General features: G+C 43.3%; 1 protein-coding gene across 2 annotated transcripts; it reads right to left on the reverse strand.

Moving 5' to 3' along the window:
- Positions 1-623: 623 nt before the first annotated feature.
- On the reverse strand, positions 624-17,771 carry LPL (lipoprotein lipase). Of its 2 annotated transcripts, none has more exons than XM_062017813.1 (10): positions 17,473-17,771; positions 10,738-10,901; positions 10,427-10,606; positions 9,715-9,826; positions 7,607-7,840; positions 7,126-7,368; positions 6,005-6,125; positions 5,072-5,254; positions 3,739-3,843; positions 624-2,786 (listed from the first exon to the last, which is right to left on the reverse strand). In XM_062017813.1, the coding sequence occupies exons 1-10, from the start codon at positions 17,537-17,539 to the stop codon at positions 2,741-2,743; spliced, it is 1,455 nt and encodes a 484-aa protein (XP_061873797.1). In that variant the 5' UTR covers positions 17,540-17,771; the 3' UTR covers positions 624-2,740. The 2 variants fall into 2 exon arrangements, with proteins under 2 accessions (XP_061873797.1, XP_061873795.1); XM_062017811.1 differs by having other exon boundaries at positions 10,738-10,904.
- Positions 17,772-20,099: the final 2,328 nt, after the last annotated feature.

The raw sequence follows: 20,099 nt of genomic DNA on the forward strand, positions 1-20,099 counted from the left end.
GTTGGAGGCAGAGTCTCCCACACCAACTCAGAGCTGCTCTAAATTCTCCTAATAATGTACGTATATTGGTGACATCACAACTGTCCTTAATTGTGGTGCTACCCTTCCCAGGGCCTCAGCAGAAGCGTGCTGTGCATCACAGTAAATGCAACTACTCTTCAGCTCAGCTTATGCTCACATCAAAGTGATTTGTTTTCCCTGTTACTTCCTTAAGTGGTACTGGTGCTTGCTTCATCCACCCATGGGGTCAGAACACCCCTATTTTGTTAGAGTGTGCAGCACCACAGTTCTAACATTTGCCAGAAGAGAGAAAATTAGCCTTCTGAAGTAAGAGTTGTTAAAAGGGCATGAAACTTTAAAACCAAAAAATGCAGGTGATCAGTTATATCCCTTGTGATGGGGATAGCTGCTGGCAGATAGTGATTCCTTCATGTCTCAATACATGATGACATTTCCACAGGTAACAGGAAAATGGGGGGAAAAAAAGAATTCACATATTGCTTTAAAAAGAAAAAAAAGTGTCTTACTTCATCTTTTCAACCCAAGAATCTAAGCAAAAGGCTGTGGTCTTCACATAAAAGAGACAGCAGACCGTTTACCAAAAGGAGACTAACGACTTTGACTTGAGTTTGAGAATTTTATTAAAATCATAAGTTCCCATTCTGTATAAAAATGAGGAGCTTTTTTTTTTTAAAGAAAAAGTATAACCACACAGGAAATAATGCAACGTTAAGTGTTTTGTTGATAAAAATCTGAAAGCTACATACAGATTAACACCACACGACTGTATTAATGTAGAGACTGTCAGCAACTTTAGCAATATATACAAACTATCTTTACACACATAAATATCTTATTTACAGCTAATAAATAACAACCAAAGCTCAATCATGCATCCTCATGTACAAGAGCCTTCACTATTTTGTATCCAGGTTCTGTATGTGTATGTTTTCAATTCTGTATTAGGAGCATACCTGTTCAGACATTTCCAACTAAGAGAAAACTGCAACAAAATGTGAAGTCTAAAGGGAATAAATCACTGTATTTATTTTTAGAGGTCTCAAATGTAACGGCTCAATACTCAATCCCACCCTCAGTGACTCATCCTATCTCCGCTGCAGTTTAAGGGTTAGAAAATCAAATGTGAGCTATTTCAGAGTTATTAATATTCCAACATATTGCACTGTTTAAGACATTTATCCCCAAATATATTAGCAGCCATGGCTGGAAAAAAACAAGCTGTGCACACAAATGCATACATGTTGGTTCTGCTTTCAAGATGGGATGATATTGGACAAATCACCACCTCCACACTGTCTTGCACATGCAGAAAAAGACTACACAAGCCAGCATCAACACCTCACATAACACTTTTCCAAGTGCCTACCTTCAAGGCCTTCTGCCTTCCCAGAACTTTATCTTTTAGGAAGTTAACTGAGGGCTATAGAAGCCTTCAGAGCACTAGGAAAAATTTCACGTTACTTAGGAAGCAGAATTCTTTCAACATATATATATTTGGCAACTTGCAGCATATCCAACTAAAGTGTTTGCCAGAGCATTCATTCTTGTGCATCACGCAATCAGGCTCATTTTAAGTGTCAGAGCTCCTGCTCCTTGCTGAATTCTACCTCATGTCAGAAAACCAAGCCGCTCCTAGGATCTAGTACAGTATCACAGCCAAGCAACAAATTGAGGTGGGTCACCAGCAGTCATAATTCCAGTGCAGGGAAGCAAAAGCGTGCTTGCTACCTGTCAAGTGGACTCACTTGTACTGAAGACTGTATACAGTAGCCACGCAGCCGCATGACTGATGTCTGGTGTCAAAGAGCAGAGGAAATTTGTCACAGTTTTGGTACAGGGATGTAAGTGTTGGGGGTGGTGGCGAGTACAGGGGAAAGAAGGAAAACCTGAACTGTTTCCTGCAGTTTTTGCTAGTTCAATCCCTTTGCAGTTCCTTATTTACAAAGTGTTGGAGGCTAGATGGTTTCATTTTCAAGCAATGAAAGCACACATGAGAAGTTGAATGTCTGCATAGGACACATACTGCTGTCTTCTCCTACAACTGCTATTCATTCCAGGGTAAGCTGTATAGAAGTCTATAGCTCAACAGATCATATCTATCACTAAGCAGCACTGGACCTACCTCCAGCAAAACACATTCATAACCACAAACGAGAAATTCATCCCCACATTAAATCAGTCCCTGACATCTTTTAGTAATACACACAGTAAAGGTGCTTTTTCACATGAGAAACTTACTCATTTTCTAAAACACACACTTGAAGACAATGAACTCCAAGCCACTGAACTGCCTCAAAATTTAGTTAGCCAAGACAGTAAAACTTGTCTAGTTTCAGAATTCTGAAAGAAAAGCCACATACAGGGCTTTGCTTCAACAAATACTAGAAAATTGCTATGGAGTATATGATGTCAAGAAACCTTGTCACAAGGCATCATGATTAACCAAAATTACCTATTCCTTCCCAGCACTCAAGCCTTTGGCAAGTTCTTCTGCAGGTTTCTTTAACTATTTGGATAATGTATATTTATTGTTAGTAACTTTTTATGCTGAGACTTCCTTACAAGAAGTCTCCTAAAATAGCTAGAAATAGCAGGCAAAAAGCCAGCAGTGGATAAATATTTCTATATATTTGGTTCTGAACATCCAGTCCATGGGGATGAACTGACTCTGCTCCTCCCCAGTGTGGTGAAAAATAAAAATAGTCTTCATTCTTGTCACTTAAGCAGACTCCAGAGCAGAATTTTCTTTAGAGGCTTTCTTGACACTGTGGGGAAGAAAAAGGTTATAAAGAAGATAGACGACACTTGTTCCTTTCTGTCATATTTTTGAGACTTGAAGATTAAAATATTACCTAATGAGAAAATTAATTTATGTACTTGGGCTTTTCCTGGCTGCTGCTTCATTTTACACAGGTCAGATACATGTGCAGAACTCAAGGCCTCCCCAGATCACTGCCCTGGAGTGAAGGTCAGCACAACTGCCTTTTTATGCAGACCTAGAACTCAGCCCAGAAGTGTCCTCATGGTACCTTTCACAAACCAATAGCACTAAAACAAATACAACTATTTCTCCATCTCAAACTTTAGTGGATAAAGTCCAAATACCCCATATTTGAAACTTCACTCTGCATCAGAAAAATTATCGATCAAACAAATGAAAGTGCACCAAGAGCTATTAAGCACAAAGGCTCTGTCTCTAATACGAATCGGAGATGCAAATATCAGCAAGTCACTCACGTGAGATTTGCCAGCAGAAAGCACTGTGCCAGAGAGAGCATGTGCATATGCCTGCTCTGTACCAGCCTCCAAATCTGCTGCTGGCCAGTGATGGGGAGGGCTCTGATGTGTGTCAGCATGTACTTTTGGATGCTCCTCAATTAAAAAGTACATGTAGAGCATCTTCAGGTAAGAGGCATGTTGTCCTCTTTCAGTGCCTTGTCTTTAAACCTTAACAGTCATTTATAGCTGGCCACCATGTGAGTGTGAGAGGCAGTGACTTGTACTTGCTTTTCAGACATGCTAACAACCACACAAGAAGGTGGTTAGCAGAAACAAATTGGGAGGGAGGGGTTAAGTTGCCATAAGGAAATCTGAGGTTAGCTGAGTTGTGATGCTTCTGACTCCTTGAGAAGACTAATGTCCAAGTCAACTAAAAGTTTTATCAGATACTCCTGCTCAAGCTTCCCCTCAACCCCAAAACATAAAGATTGCTCATACCCTCCTCTCTTCCTGTTGACAGGTTGCTCCAAGCATTTCACAAATATTGCTGCTTCTTCTCCCCTGCTGAGATGTGAGGTGCCATCCCGAGAGCAGAACACTCCCCTGAAAAACAAACATTGGACAAACATCTCAGCCAGACATCTCTTTTCAACCAGGGACCAGGACTGGTGCTTGGAAGCAGTCTTTATACTTCAACATGGGGTGCAGTATTACTTTACATGCCTGTCAGACAATCATTATTTTAAAATAAATAATTTTGTGACAAACAAAACACTGTGTAAGAAACGCTGCTAAAAACATATGCATGGACCTCAATGTGTAGCCACTACTTTGGCTGGTCCTTTGCATAAAATCTTCTGATGGCTAAAACAGTAGAAGCTCTGTCTCAAAGTCCCTTGGATCTTTATTCATATCAGTCCTTGTGTCACTTTGAGGTGAATGATCCTGGGAAACAAGCCTTACTCCCTCAAATGTCTGCAAACAAAGTAGGTTGCCAATTCCAGCAAACTAAGCAGTTGCTTTTCTATTTATCGGTACTTTCCCCACCCCTATATTTGTTCAGCTCTGGTAACTGCTCTTTGATCAAGTGACTGCCTTGTTTATTCAAGGAGGAACATATTATTCACAATACTACACACACAACACACGCTGTTCTGGGTCCATTTTCTGCTAACACACCTCACGTCACAAAATCACAGAACGGTAGGGGTTGGAAGAGATCCTTTAGAGATCATCTAGCCCAATCAGTGAAAACGTACTTAAAGATTCGGGTCAAAGTAGTTCTGTTCAGACTTGCTGGTTCAACATTCACACATTAGCAATGTCCTCCCAACAACCACATGTTTCAGTTTTCTCCCTATCATTCAAGTAGGGTGAAAACTCCCAAGACAATCCAGCTTAAAGCAATGACTCCTTTTGAAAACACATTTTTTGGGTAAGGGTTTCTAAAAATCTCCTTTCAGCATGTTCTTCACAAGAAAACCTATGCAAATGTCCAGCAAGAAAAACAAGGAGACCAGCTGCAAATACAGAGATGTTGGCTCACATCTGTATCCTCTCCTGCATATTGTAACTAAGCCAAGACATACAGTATCTGCAAGCAAATAACCTACGTGGGACTAAAACTACAAATTGTAGATCCAAATGGATGCAAACAACTGAACACGGATGAACAAAACCACCAGTTTGGTGCCACTGGAGCCCTCGCTATCAGTGCTGCACCCATTTATAACTGCTTTCCATGTTTTGTCCCACCCTGTGGGATATCAAGCATCAGGAAACACTGCCAATTAACATACTACTACAGCTTATGACAATCAGAACAAGTTACTTTTTCTGAGTTTCTCCTGACTTCACTCTGACTCTCTGGATGTCAAACGTAAAAGGAGTCCACCAGTCTGACCAACTGAAGAAGGTGTCTTTCTCCCACTGCAGCTTCAGCATAAGCAGGTCACCAATGTCCACTTCTGTGTAAATCAGGAAGGAGAATGTCTTGTTTGAGGAGACTTCAGGCCTGTGGGGAGGAGAAGAAACAAGAAATAGAAGAAGTAATGATTGCTGTTGGACAGAAACAAAATGAAGTGGAATCAGAACCAAGACTGTATGTATTTCAGAAAAGGAAGCAACCTTTAAGCTTCTGTACAATCACAAGGAAAAGCCTTCTGCAGCAAGGCTGATAAAAATCCTAGGACAAACTGTCAGACAAGGAGTATCTTCTCCAGTGCTGATGGCTCTCAAATAAGATAGACAAGCACAAGCCAGGAACAGTTTAGGTTCCTTGGAGTATAGTTCCTTCAACTTTTGTGCTTTTCAGCCCCATTCCCTGTCAGTTTACATGCAGGGATGCAATCACAGATTTTGGCTTATTTGCAGAGCTGTGGAAGCAATTCCCATGTATCCCTTAGCTTCTGCACAGAGGCCTACAGACTAAAGACAATTAACTTCCAACTTGCAGTTTGATTTTAAGGAGCTGGAACACAACAACAATACTGAAAAGGTAAGAAAATAAGAAACCTAACACACCAGAAAAAAAGTCTTACTAGGCTCAGCCACAGATCAGACTTCTAATGTCTGTATTTCAGAACTTTAATCAAGAACAGCTCCTACAGAGCTCAGATCTCTAGCTTCAGCAGTGGATGCATCCCCCTGATCAAGGGCACCTTGACACTCTGTAAGATGCTTGAGCTAGAGCAAGAACAAAGCTCTTCAGATGGGCCTTTAATAGGCTCAATGGTACATTGCAGTTAGTTCCATAGCTACTCACAGTGTGAAAGCTATGTTCTCACTCTCATCTAGAGTTCCATAGAGAGAGATCAGGAATGGCTGGCTTGTCTTGGTCACATTAGTCTTTCCAAAGAAATGGATCTTGACCTGGTAATGAAAGACTGAAAGAACAGAAAAGGCCATTAGAAAAAAAAAGTCAACCTCCAAAGAGACTGCTGGTGACAAAGTGACCCCAAAACTCTCAGACAAATTCTGTGCTGGAATATGCCCACAATACTAAATTGAGGAACACAGTTATTTTTACAAGCAGGTAAAGATTAGGATTCAAGGGCATCACAATTAGAACACTCCTTTGCAGTGCATTTATGTTAAACCCAGAGTGTGCAGTACCACATTCAAATTTATTATAGATATGTAAGACTTGCTGAGCTTGATATCAATCAAGTCATATGTGCTCTCCTCGTATCAGAGTCTTGGTTAAAAAAGTTCCTACCCACTGACACTGCAGATTAAGCAGCAAATGCCAACAGAACACTAGTCTTGCAGCTATTCTAATGCTACAGGAATGTACCCTCCGATTTCTGGTCCATCACACAATGAGCACATCATGTGGTAACAGTCAAAGCTAGGACACGAAAAAAAAACAAAGTAGCGAAATCCAATTCAGAAGCTACTTCCCTAGCTGAAAGCCCTCGAGTTTTTTTTCTGACAGTGTCTATCTCAGTGCCACCACTGTGGCAACAGAAATCAAGAAGTGCTGTGATATTTCAACAAAGCCTGGTGCTCCCCTGGCAAAGGCACAACTCTGCCATTTGCACATCTTTTAGCAAGTTGCCCATCAAGCTGAGCTCTGCTGATTGTTTTCCCATCAGTAAGAAAAATTTGTTTGGATGAAAAACACTGAAATAATTTTGAAGGCTCACTTGTTCCAAGTGACTGGGACAAAGCAGAGATTTTCCTAATTTTGCCACTTAGGAAGTTGTTGCAAAATACCTTCATTTTTGCATTATACCCCAACACCTCCACACCATAAGGCAAGCTTTATCCCTGCACCCCAGGGGCACCAAAGCAGCAACACTGTCATCTGCAGCATACACCTACACTGACACACAGCTGAGCAAAAGCACTAGTCTTGCTCACCTGTAAGCCAGCAGGACCTACCTTTGTAGGGCATCTGAGCACGGGTCTTCAAGTACATTTTAGTGTTTCTCTTTGTTCTCACTCTGTTGACCTTGTAGCCCAAGTTGTTGCAACGGTTCTTCCGGCAGCTCAGGCAGAGACCCTTTTCAAAGGCCTCCTTAGTGTTGCAGCGGTAGGCCATGCTGGGCTTTTCTTCATAGAGGAGGGAGTCAATGAAGAGGTGGATGGATCGTTCATGGGAGCACTTCACCAGCTGATCCATATCTTGAAAGAATGAAAATGTCTAATATGTACACATACATGCATATCATGACATAAAACCCTAAGCAACACTGCTGATAGGCACTGTCTACTATGCCAGAGCTTGGCTTTATTAGGTGATTTCTTTTAAAAGCACTTAAAAGTTCCTGTGTCTTTCAGAGATCTTTGCTTTCAAGAAAACCTCCGGGCTACTGAAGACTTCCCTTTGGATGTTACACTGCTCATTTTGGAGCAGACTCACCTGCAAAGCCTTTTTCAGCAATCAGCCGGAGTGCTTCTCCCAAGTTGCACCCTGGCTGGAAACCTCCACCATTAGGATAAATATCAATGTGTCCAACAGGCTTCTGGATCCCAATGCTGCGGTCTGGAGAGCCTCGAGTGTAGGTGTGTAGGACATCCACAAAGTCAGCATCATCCGGGGAGAGGCGAGTAGGGGCATCAGCATACTCAAAGGTAGGACCAGCTGGATCCAGCCCTTTATGGGGCAAGCCACAGAGAAAAACTGAAATTAACATCTGCCAAAGGCACTGACAGTAGTAAAAAATGCCAAACTCAGCTACTGCATGGGGCTGGAATATTGCACACTGTGCTGGTGCCAGTGCAGACGTTACAGGAGGATCATTCAAGCAGCATTCACATATAGAGGAGAACCAAACACACTACCCTGAAGTGCTGTCACTGTTTAAAAAAAATAAGGTGTATGTAAATATGTGTAGGGAAACCCAGGTAGCTTCCTTACAGATATGGCATTTCCAGAGGACGGAAGAAACAAGTAGGTAAATATTTTCTTGATGTCCTCCTCTCTTGTCAAGAATTGCAAGATTTCTACCTGCCAAGCATGAAGTCTGGAAAATGTTTTGCTGTTAACTCCCTGCCTAGGAACAACTGGGAATCAAATGAGTTTCACCATTTACCTGCCTAAGGGGAAGGGGATTATTATAGCAAACTGTCAAGCTGCAGCAACACTGACATGAAAAAACACACAGAACTACTCTGCCAGTGAACAAGCACCATCTCTTGAATCCACATAACTACTTGAGAGACTGCTGAAGGCAGAGCTGAATGGCTTCTGCTGGTGACAGGCACCTGGGTTGCCCACTCACAGCCTCATTCAGACTGAGCTGCCTCCCCTTCTGCTGTGAGGGCTTCAAGGGACCACATCTCATCACTCCCTGTGCGGCTTCCACAGTGAAAGGTTCATCCTGGGCACTGTGGAGGCATAACAGGACTACTGGTATTTGAGTGATCTGGCAGCTCCAGTGAAAACAACAAAACTGAAGCCAAGAGAATAGAAGAGAGACTAGTGCTTCAACCTCCTGGTTTTAACCCATCACCTCTCAAGAGTTAGCCTTTCCTAATGTGACTGCTGCCTAGCCCAACCCTCCGTACACCTGTAGATCTGGAATTACAGCCAGACCTGGGAAGGGCAAAGAGTGCCAGGAGGAAAGGAGCGAGCCTCCCATTTGAATGCTCCTCCCAAGCTCTCTCAGCAGCAAAGACATCACAGATGAGTGCTCTTAGCCTCGTTTTCTAATATTGGTACTTCCTTCGTCACCGATATCAGTGCTAGTGGCCCAGCTCTCCAGGTGCTGGGCTGCAAACCACCTCTAGTGGCTATGCACTCTGCCTTGTCTAGTATATTTATTTAAAAAAAAAAAAAAATCAAAGTTACCTTAAGTAGACATTCAAGAACGCACGGTAACAGAGCAAGCATATGTATACTTCCCTCCCCTTCCTCACACTTTCCCAATAGTATTTCTAGTTTGGAATATTACTTAAAAACTTGATCCTGATAGGAACAAGTAACCCATAGTTGATCTAATCTGATTATCTGTCCAGTCTCTCTTTGAGCTTGTGTAAGCTTCTTGCATCCACAGCATCCCACAGCAAAGACTTCTGCAGGTACTACACTCACTGCAGGAGGATCTATCCCATGACCTTTTTGAAGGGCTCTCACCAGCTGCAAGGGATGACTGCCTGGATGAAGACAACCAGCTTGTATTTTTGTGCTGCAAGAGGTGCTGAGACCTCCTTCAAGCCATGGATTTGGACAGTCTCGACCATATCACCCCCAAACAGTCTCTCTTCATAGCCAATGAATCCCTGCCTACTCACTCATTTCTTGTGCAGAAGCAGATCAAAGCTTCCCACCCACTAGTTTTGTTGTTCTTTTCTGAAACTTTTCCAGTTCTTCTGCAGAAATATCAGTCCTGCAGATTCAATAAGCCATGAACACATAACCAAAGTATACCAATAAGGAACAGTTATTCTGGTGATTTTCCAGAGCAACATAGTACTTCAGCACGGAAGAGAGAAGACTCTCCACTTTAAAACCACAGGTTTTCTTACCAGTAATTCTGTTCACCTTCTTCTTGGTCAGGCTCCCAGCAATTCCAGCAGCATGAGCACCTAGACTGTAGCCCAGCAAGTGGACATTGTTGAGAGGATAATTGAATTTCTCCTGCAGAAGACAGATTTGTTTAAAGCCATATGGGAAAACAGACATAAGGGAATATGTTTTGGAAATGCTGGGATTTCTCTTTGAACCATGAATAACAGAAGAAACACTTCATAAAATTAACATAACTTTGTGCATTATTAGGTCACTCTAGTTAACTAGGTTCAGGTAAAATTTAAGCAGCCAGGAATGCAGAATGAAGGACAGAACACTGGGCACTGTACCATATCAAAGGCTTTTGGCCACTCCAACCCACAAGCTTCTGGATCTCCTAAGTATTCCCTAAAGGCAGGGCAGACTTGTTTTTCCCAAGGGCTGGCTGCTGCACAATACATAGGAACTTGTCTTTCATAGCAACCTCTCAGAGCCTTTAGAAATACTGCGGGCTCCACAGACCACAAGGTGAAGTTTCCAGCAAGCACTATAAAAGGCCTCCCCATGTAAGAGATAACCATTAAAGTTGAGATTTTGAATACAGCAAAAGTACTGTCTGCAACAGGTGAACCACATCTACCCCACAGGAGATGATTAACAGCTGCATCATTGTACATAATGTCCTAGGAGATAAAGAAACAATGTGAGACATGTGACTACATGTCTTACCTCCATCCAGTCAATAAACATGGCAACATCCTTTCCCACCAGCTTTGTGTATGCAGCAGACACTGGGTAGTGCTGCTGAGCTCGAACCAGCCAGTCCACCACAATGACATTTGAGTCAGGTTCCCTCTTGTACAGAGCATCCACCAGCTTCGGGACCCAGCTTTCATACATTCCAGTCACCTGTTGGGTTTTTAATTTAAAAAGGTAGTATCTTAATACTATCTGAGGTGTACCAACACTTCAGCTAAAAAAAAAAACAGTCCTGATGAACTGTGCTAGGTAAAAGGGAGACTCCTCCCCTTTCTTCTTACCGTCCACCCATGGATCACCACAAAGGTTTTACTGGTATGGTTGAAGTTGCAGCGTGCCAGGCTGTCCACCTGCCCAGGAACCAGGTAGCAGACATCCTCAACGGGCTCTGCAGGTGTCCGTAAGGAAAACTTGCTCTCAATTCCCTCAAAATTGTTCTCAGCTTCTGCTATGCGAGAGCACAAGAAAAACATAACTGCTTTAGAATACTCAGACAAACAGTTCAGAAGTCACAGGTACAATATATTGTATTGGGTACGGTATAGGGAACAGAAAAAAGTGGGATACACAATTTTAGCTTCCTACAGCGTTCCTTTTGTGCCACAATGGCCACATAAAGAGAAAATCAAAGAGTGAAAATTGCACCTCTCTCCAAGGTCCTGCTAAAATAGTGCAATCTGGCCGGCTGTCAGGGAGGTACAAATTCCTTTTAAGAGTCAGTATTTTTCCCATTACCTTAACCAGAAACCTGTGAATTACCACAGCAGTGGCACAGGACAATCATACGCAGTACACTCAGGAAAGCAGCAAGTTCCTACTGTACAATTACATATTTTGGTGGTGCATCTTCCACATCATTTCATCAATAATCTAACTAACAAGAACTAACAAGGTTCTAAATAGCACCCAGCAGTTGCAGCATGTTAGAAATAAGAGCTGCAAAGTCATCACAGTTCTACAAAGTGCTAGCTTTAACTTTTTACCAACAGAGAAAAACAGCAGGTGAAAAGTCCAGACATGCATTAAGAAAAATGAACTAGCAAAGTAGAATCCTCTATTTTGAAGGTAGTATTTTTTCAAATCATCTGACAAGCAACACGACTAGAAAAAGTCCTCCTTTGCCTGAAGCTACTTTGAATCAGAGGCTGGGGAGCAGGTGAAGATCATGTACCAATGACAAAGCATGTGATGGCCTGAAAAGATCACTTCTCAGAGAACTCCCTCCAGCTTCAAAACATAAGTTTTCCTTTTGTTCCTGCCAAGGCAGAGAAGTGACTTTATGCCTCATGCTCACAACTTCCTTTGTCTGGGAGGAAACTTAAGTGTTGAATTAGACATAAAAGGAGCGGTCATTTAAGTACTTCTGTACCCAGCAGACCCTGTAATTAACTGTGGACTTAAATGCCAATGCTTTTCAAAAACCAAGCCCTAGTTGGACAACTCACATTCAACAAATACAGATTGCCTGTTTTCCAAGAACAGCTAAACTTGGGCCAGGTCAATGTTGCTGTGCTTCCTGGCAGCACGACCACCAAGCTCTCACGAACTCCTAAACAAATATTAATGAATGGCTGCAAGCCACCATAGGAAACACAAATGGACAAGGCGAGGGCCTCACACCATACACACAAAACAGGCTTCCACTCCACTTTTTCCCCATTGCAGACAGTTTTTGATGATAAATGATAGATTTGTATTTCTCCATAAAGTTGTGCTGCATCACTTAGAAGCAATGAGGTTTTTTTGGTCTCCTTGTTCAAGCTACCATACTCAGCACAACAGTGACTTAGCATAAGCTCACACAACCCTCAGGCAGTTGTACAAAGCCAAGAGTGCTTCGTGCTCTGCTTGGATGGCCACTGAAATCATGGTCTAACCTTTTGTGTTAGGGGTAAAACCAGTACAAATGCTGGCAACAAATGCTCAAGTACAAGCGTCAGAGAGACTGTCATCTTTACATCACTCAAGTTCACCAAGACTTCTCATCTGCGAAAAAGCAAAGCATGCCCAGGGAAGTGACAAGAACTGTTCACTGAACTGAGGCAGTGCTCAGCTTTAGGTTCCAACCTTGACTGTGCTAGGCTTGCTACCTAATGCAGGATAACTACACTGATGGCCCCCTTCCTTCCTCTTTCCCCCTAAAGGGATAAGTTTATGAAAAACACCTTTCTCCAAACCAGTAGAAGGATTCACATAAGGGTGAAAAGAAGACTTTACCTACTAAAAGAAAAAATGACCAAACTAATCAAATCCTGATCTTACTCAGAAGTTTACCCTTTCTTACATTTCTGCACATTAAAAAAAAAATCTCACACAGTACAAAATCCTTTTGTGAAAGAAGTCTTTAGACTTATGTTATTTATCTCTTAGCCAGAAAAAGTGACAAAGACCAATTGGTTAAACATCAACTATAATTTTTAACTCAGCAGCAAATCAGTAAAACCTGGAAAGGACCAAGAATAGATTTCAACTGTCCACAAAATGCAAGGATTTTCAATTATGTCTATTCCTTCCCAGCACAGGAAGGTGAACAAGCACAGTCCACCTGCTTACTAGTTAATAGTGCCTCCTTTCATACTTAGATGTCATTTCCCTTCTGAATTAAACCTGATAATCATCCAAAATCTAAATTAAATTGATATTATGTCTTGCAGTGTGTTTTCAATTACAAGCACATGCTACAATTTGCATGTAAGTTTAGACCATATGTCTTTTGGAAATAAGCTTGTAATAAACTAAATTTACAAATCTAAGTGTACCATACTTAAAGTGCACCAAACTTAAGACTGCTGTACAGTGGCAGCTACCACTTAAGATGTGCCAACTGCTTCACAAATACTCATGTGATTCACCCTAAAAGTCTTTGGGTAGCATTTAAGAACACAGGAGCACTGAGATAGTCCCTTTCACCAGGAATGCAGCAGCTGCAAAGCAACAGTCCATGAGTTAAGGAAATGGCAGAAGACCATTCTGCTCATTTAGCCATGCTGTATCAGGAATTAGGAAGTCAGAAGAAATAATTGTTAGCATCTTTTACACTCACAATGTCACGTTCTCCAGTGCCCACATACATTCAGTTCCCAGCAGCAAGATATCCTTTGGATATAGTACTGATTTATGTAAGACTACACACACATGCACCACATATACTGACATCTCAACATACCATGCTTTAAACTGCAATAGAGAAGCTAAAAAAGCATATGCCTTCTGAAAACTAGCATTTCCCCTTTCTACTTTCATACCTCAAACTCACTTTGGTCTATTTAGCAAAATGACTCAGAACTAAACTTTGTCATACACAGACTTCTGTCAAAGACCTTTCCTCATAGATTTGAAGTGAGAGGTCTCCTAGAATTATGTCCTAACTACACTAGTCAAAACAGTTGGGTCTCATTCTTCCAGCCTTACACAAAGCCAAAGAAAAACAGAGACAGTCAACACCCACACTCACCAGTGGATAATGTGTTTTAACTCAAATTAAACCAGGAAAAATCCTGAAATGGGGAGTCTTCAGCATGTTTCTAAAATAGATACCATCTATTAGATGGAAGATCAAAATAGATGTAGAAACTGGAGATGAATCATGCATCAGTATGTGCACATGCATCAGTATGTGCACATTGAGACACAAAAGTTTTTAGTTACAAGAATGCAAGTCAATTTCTAAACTAGACCTGGAAGAGAGGCAGGCTTGAAGGTAAAAAATGTACAGTTGAAACAAATCCATGTTTGTGCTAAAACCCAAGCTTTCCCAGGCTCAGGTCAGCACAGGTATGAAGACACATGTTCTGCATTGCAAAGGCTTCCAGGCTCGTAGTTGCAAACACAAGCCCCTGTTAGAAAATAAATTTTCCGGATACTGCTTTTTGGTTAGTTAATAAGGTGATCTGCAAAGGGATTATATAGGGAACTGGAAAAGGGATCTGAATTAAGCCACCAATTTCAGACCCAAGCTGGCTTTTCCAACAGCCTACAGGATGCGCTGTCAAACTCCACCATTTTATCATGCTCTGAGAACTTTCTGATGTTTCTTTTACACCTCTATTTACATAATCTGTTTTCACATTTTTAAAAAGCTGCTCCATACATTGAATTATAAATAATAATGTTGAACTCAGAAGAATAATTTAAAAAGCTTAAAAACTAGGGAAAGTCAGCAGTTTAATTTTCCTGTTCAAGCCTTATGACACTTTGGATTGCAATTTATGAAACTCCGTTCAGTTACGGAATCCTATCAATTCTGAAAGCATCCCACTGACTTCAAGCATCTGACACCATACAAATGGGAGCTGACATACTAATCAAAAGAACTCAGCTTCTTGTTTCCTTTGTGGGAAGCCCAACATGATTTAGAGACTGATTTTGATGAAGAAAATTGTTCACCATTGTCAGCTGGGTTGAGAATACGAGTTTTAGGGAAGTGACTGCATCTGGAATATTAATCAAAAGTTAAACTGCCCACACCAGACACAGGATGTCAAATAAGGTAACAATGTATTTGCCAGTCAGTGCACCTGAACTATCATTTTGAAAAGGGAATCTTTCATAAACAATAATTTCCTAGCATTAGGCACGCAGAAATGGAAATACTATTAGCTGGGTGCAAAGACGATTAGGACTTATCCTGCTGGACTGTAAACTCAAGCCCAGAGAGACATGTACACACACAACAGCAAACATCACGTAACACCAAACATTTACATAACCAGCTGCAGTTAACTGGAGTAACTCCTCCCTCAGATGATAAGTAGCATTAGGATCATCCATCCATCAGTCACATTGAATTCCTAAATGAAGCAAGCTCACGTCAGCTGTAATAAGGGGGCTCTATCACAGCTACTCTTGTGGTTTAATTTATCTACACTATAAACTGAAAGCAGACTATTGTGCACTACAACCCCATGAAATCTACCCCACAAGTCAGGTTATTTTTTCAATTTCTTGTAAAAAAATGCAACTTTATTTATGTTTCCTTAATGGCACAGCCCTAGAGAGTATCTTCTCTGTCACTTCCCAGCCAGAGGCAACGGTACAAGCAACACCTCTGAAAAGCACCTGGGCTTGAAACCAGGTACTGAGCAGGGACCTCCAAGCTCAAATCCTACTAATGGCAGAACAAGGGCAAACTGTTCTTCTTGCACTGTGCGCACAGGTGCTCGCCCCTCTCGCAGGCACTCCCTGTCAAATAGTTTCTTCCTTGGCTGCAGCTGCGAGACTCAGAACTCAATCCAGCAGAGCTCTTGCCATCCTTCAGTCCCTCTGGGATCTCTGGAATTAGCCAAAGACAATAAAATGCAATCACTGTCTGAGACTTTGCAGTAATACGGATGGAAGGATGCATGAGAAAGCTATACCTAGCAAGTAACTTCCTGCACAGAAGAGATTCCAGCCAACTTCTAGGAGTGCAAGTGCTCACACTATTCTTCAGCACACTCACGATGCCTGACATCCTAACCTCTGTACCTTCTCTGAAATGCACTGTTTCTGGAAAAGCCATGCCACGCTGCCCTTACTAAGTCCAATGCAAACACAGCCATAGCAAAAGGCAGTATCACACAACACTGTAGTCCCTGACTCTGTACTTACACTGGTAAAAATAGAGATCAGAACATTTTCCTTGTCATGGTTTTATCTTTTCCTGGAACACCAATGTTATCTTTACCTAGAACTCTTTTTTTAAAGCTGCTTATTAAATACTCCAGATTCCTGGAGGGCTGGATCATGGATTTTCCATGGCTTACAATCTTTTTACTGTGGAGTGCAAGACATAGTGTGGGACTGAAGATTTGGACAGCTTTCTGATGGTGGCTCAACCTGTTTTCATATAACTTTTCCTAGGAAGACATAATGTAATCATTAACATGTCCGTAGTAACTGAGTTCTGACAGGGATCAAAGCTTGCTCTGAGAAGACTGTTTTTTATGGTAAGAAACTTGGATGCTGTGATGAAAACTGCTTTTGATTGTCCCTGATGGCACAAGACTGGACTTAAAGTAAGAACACATTCCTTTGGCTGTGCCCTAGCACCCCATCCTCTTACTTTTGAATGCTTCCTTGTATACAAGGGAAATAATAAAGGCACCATTGGTGGGAAAAAAAGAAGCAGCTTCCATATTCCGTTTTGGTATCACCTCTAAGAGCTATAGTTACATTTTCTTCTAAGGCCAGAAACTTTTAAGGATACACATTTAAGTAGGACTGTGACAAGGTACAGCTAACCGGAGGAGCAGCAGTCTCCCAAAACTAGTCTCTTCGCTCATTAAAGCCGCCATTGCGCAATTGTGTCGCGATTTGCCGAGAGAGCATTAGCGAACATCTAGTAGTCAGCACAGGCACATGCACCCCTTCCTCCTGCCCCGCAGGTGCACAAACGCAGGCGCAACAGCTGCCTTGTAAGTGAAACCGTATCTCTGTATACGGACACACATCCCAGTGATACCATATCCCTGGGGATTCAGCTGCTTTGAAGGCCTTAACTACGACCCAAAAACATTACCATGACAGGGACGAAACTCAGCTTTGCCGTAGACAACTTGGACCCTGAGCCCTGGGAAGCTGGGGCGCTGGGCTCCCGCGGGACGGGGAGAGCACCATGCACAGCCGAGGGACCCAGCGCGGTGCTAACGCTGTGCCAATTGGCCTCCAGTAAGGGACTCTCGGAAGGCACATTGCTCCTAGGGGTGGAAAAAAACCACACACACCTCTCAATCCTCCGCAGCCTCCCTCGTCAGCCCGGCAGAACTCTGCCTGTGCTGCGGACAGGGTATCAGCTCGAGGTGTCTCCAGCCAGGCCGTCCGTTCTCCCCAGCATCACTCTCCAGAGGTCACCCCACGTCACACAGGTCTCGCAGCACCCCTGGCACCCCGGGAGAGCCTCGCAAAGCCAAGTTGCAAACTCTCCTTTCCTGCCACACCAGCAATACTTCTACACACCTCCGTCTCCAAAACGCAATTGCCATGACCCGGAGCCACCCTACATCCACACTTTCCCCCTCCCCGCGTCTGGGACTTACCGCCGCCGGCGGCCGGAGCAACCACCCACCACAGGCAGAGAGCGGCCAGGAACGCCTTCCTCTCCATCGCGCCTCCTCTCTCCCTGCGCTCTGACGCCGCAGAAAAGTTTCGGAGAAAGAGAGGGGGGAAAAGAAAAAAAACAAGCAAACAGCAACAACAAAAAACTCCCACACAAACAAATTAAGAAAAACAATTGCAAATCAAGTTCGTGCGCTTTTGGGAGCGCACGAAAACACACACCCCGCACTCCCGCGGCGGCCTCACTGCCCACGCCGCCCCTCCCGCGCCGCACTTATGTCCCCGCCGAGAGGCCGGTATGCAAATATACCTGCACCCATTGGGCGCGGTGCAGCGCCGCGGGGCGTGGCCGGGCTGGGCGGGGGACAAGCTGCTCCCGCGGGGGCCATGCGACCCGGGCCGGGCTGGGCCGGGCTAGGCTGGGGATGTGGCTGTTGCCGTTGGTGTGGCGTGGGAAGCGACGCGGCATGGCCACTGCCAGCGCCACGGCGTGGCCAGCGCAACCGCACGGCCACCCTCCGCCGCACGGCATGCCCCGACCCAGGAGCTCAGGCGCCAGCTTGCGCGGTCCCCTAGGGCCAGGCTGCAGCTGCCCGCCCGTGTCCGCCCCGGTGCTGCCCGCTGCGCCGTGCCTGAGCAACCGCGGTCTTTTGGGCCTTCTTCCTTCCCTCCGCTCTGCCTCTGATAAGGTCCTCCTTCACACCCATGCTTTTGCACCGGGAACCTACCGCAAGCTGCGGTCTCATCCCAGAGATTGTGAGGGGCCTTCTTCTGTTCACTTGAAAAAACTTTGCCAAAGGCATGTTTTGCCAGAGAACACAAGTTTGTAAATTAATTCTCTGGAGATTGCATCTGTGCTCTGGAGAAATGTAGAGTTGCCTCTTTGTGCTCTTCATCCCTCTCCCCCCTCATCTCAGCGGTGTGGCTTGCAAGCAGCTTTGTGTTGATGGCCACTGGGTGAAAGATGAGTTATGTAAGGTCATGCAGTAGAGAAATACTACATTAATAACAACACTTTTCATTTAGTTGTGCAGCGTGCTGTCAAAGGCACAGCTTTGTGAACAAGCGTATGGCACCTACAGAGAACAAGGGCTGCCTGGATTTCGCCAAGTGAAGCAAACGAGGGCTTCCCAGGGTTTTGCAATGTGAAGCTAATGGGTTCACTTTGAGACTAACCAATTCTTTTCGAACCAGGTACCCTAGGAAATTAAAATACACTTGATTCGTATAAGCAAGGCTGTTCAGTAAAAGCTTGCTCAAGTGCAGCAGAACTGTGTCACCTTTGCAATGTTAGATTCCATCAATAGACCAACAGACCTGTAAGTGAGAATACATCTCCCATAGGACACAATTTGAAGTTCCTCTACCAAGAACCCCTATTTATATCCAAAAGGCATTGGAAGACTTCTATGAAGTTGCAAACTGATTGTGCTGAGACTTCCTTTACAACTGAGACAACCAGAGCTGCTGGGTCAGGAAGGGAGGTTAAAGCAGCAGATGAGGCAGTGGGAGAGAGGGAGATTCAGAAGCAGGGGACAGGTAGGGGACAGGAGGCTGAGGGTAAGGAGAGAGACGAGCATGGTGGCGATGTAAGCAGGGAAAAATACAGTTCATGCTACAGCCTGGTAGGTATTGGGCATATCCTCTGCCTGGTGTTTGAGACCATCTCATCAAGAGAATAGCAAGAATTTTTTACTGTCTTTATTTTTTCCCCTAAATGTGAACTAGACAATGCCTTTTCTCTTGATCTAATTTCGTTGAAACTTTATAGTATAATTTCCTCCCTAGAAGCCAGCCTGACTCTATCTAGGTACAGAGATCCTTCCTAAAAAAATCCAGTCCCTGTAGGCAACATCTAGAAAACTACAAGAACAAACGATTTAAAGCAAGCTCCTGTAACAGATTGTCAGGCCACTTTAACCACAGGTGATGATACCAACCCAGTCAGAGTGAAACAGAGTGAAGACTCCTGCTTTGCATAGCAACCACCACGGCTACTGCAGCAAAAACCTTACTTTATGATGTGACTGTGGGAAGATAGTGTAGTTTTACCTACTGATACAATTGGATTGAGCAGGTAGAGAAGAGCAGTGGCAGTGCTTGGCAGGCCAGCCCTGAGTGGACTGCTGGCCTCCACTAACCTCTGCTAATCCACACGCTGTAACCAGACTTCCAGTTCATTCCCAGTAGTGATTGTGAAACATACCAATAGCAAGGGCAGCCAACAGATATAAAAACTACTGAGGATAAAATCTGATTGATTACACTGGAAATGCTTGTTTACATGATGTTTTGTTGCTTCTTCTGTCCATGCCTCATTTTAAGACATAAACTGGAAGAGTTATGAAAAGTCTTTACTTAAACCAAAGAAAGTAAATGAAAAATGAAATTCTAAAAGAAAACTTTATTTTCAACTGAGGAAAGATGAGTGCAGAAGGAGGGGGTAATTCTCAGATTTTAAGCAAGTTGCCTGAGTTGGTTGTAAACCTGGCTGCAAAATAGTCAGAAATAGAAGTGAACCTCACAAAGGCATAATCTGTCTCTAAACACTAAATTATGTGCAGTTGCACTAGTCTGACACAGCACATTTTCCAGCATTTAAAAACGT

The sequence above is a fragment of the Colius striatus genome, chromosome Z (genome assembly GCF_028858725.1).
Source record: "Colius striatus isolate bColStr4 chromosome Z, bColStr4.1.hap1, whole genome shotgun sequence".
Taxonomy (NCBI): Eukaryota; Metazoa; Chordata; class Aves; order Coliiformes; family Coliidae; genus Colius; species Colius striatus.

Excerpts from the sequence above, each read along its gene's own strand:
- LPL (XM_062017811.1), bottom strand. The coding sequence starts at position 17,539 with ATGGAGAGGAAGGCGTTCCTGGCCGCTCTCTGCCTGTGGTGGGTGGTT. Across the intron at positions 10,905-17,472 it reads TGCTCCGGCCGCCGGCGGCG|CAGAAGCTGAGAACAATTTT; the intron begins GTAAGTCCCAGA and ends GCTCTCGCATAG. Across the intron at positions 7,369-7,606 it reads TGCTGAAAAAGGCTTTGCAG|ATATGGATCAGCTGGTGAAG; the intron begins GTGAGTCTGCTC and ends CATTCTTTCAAG.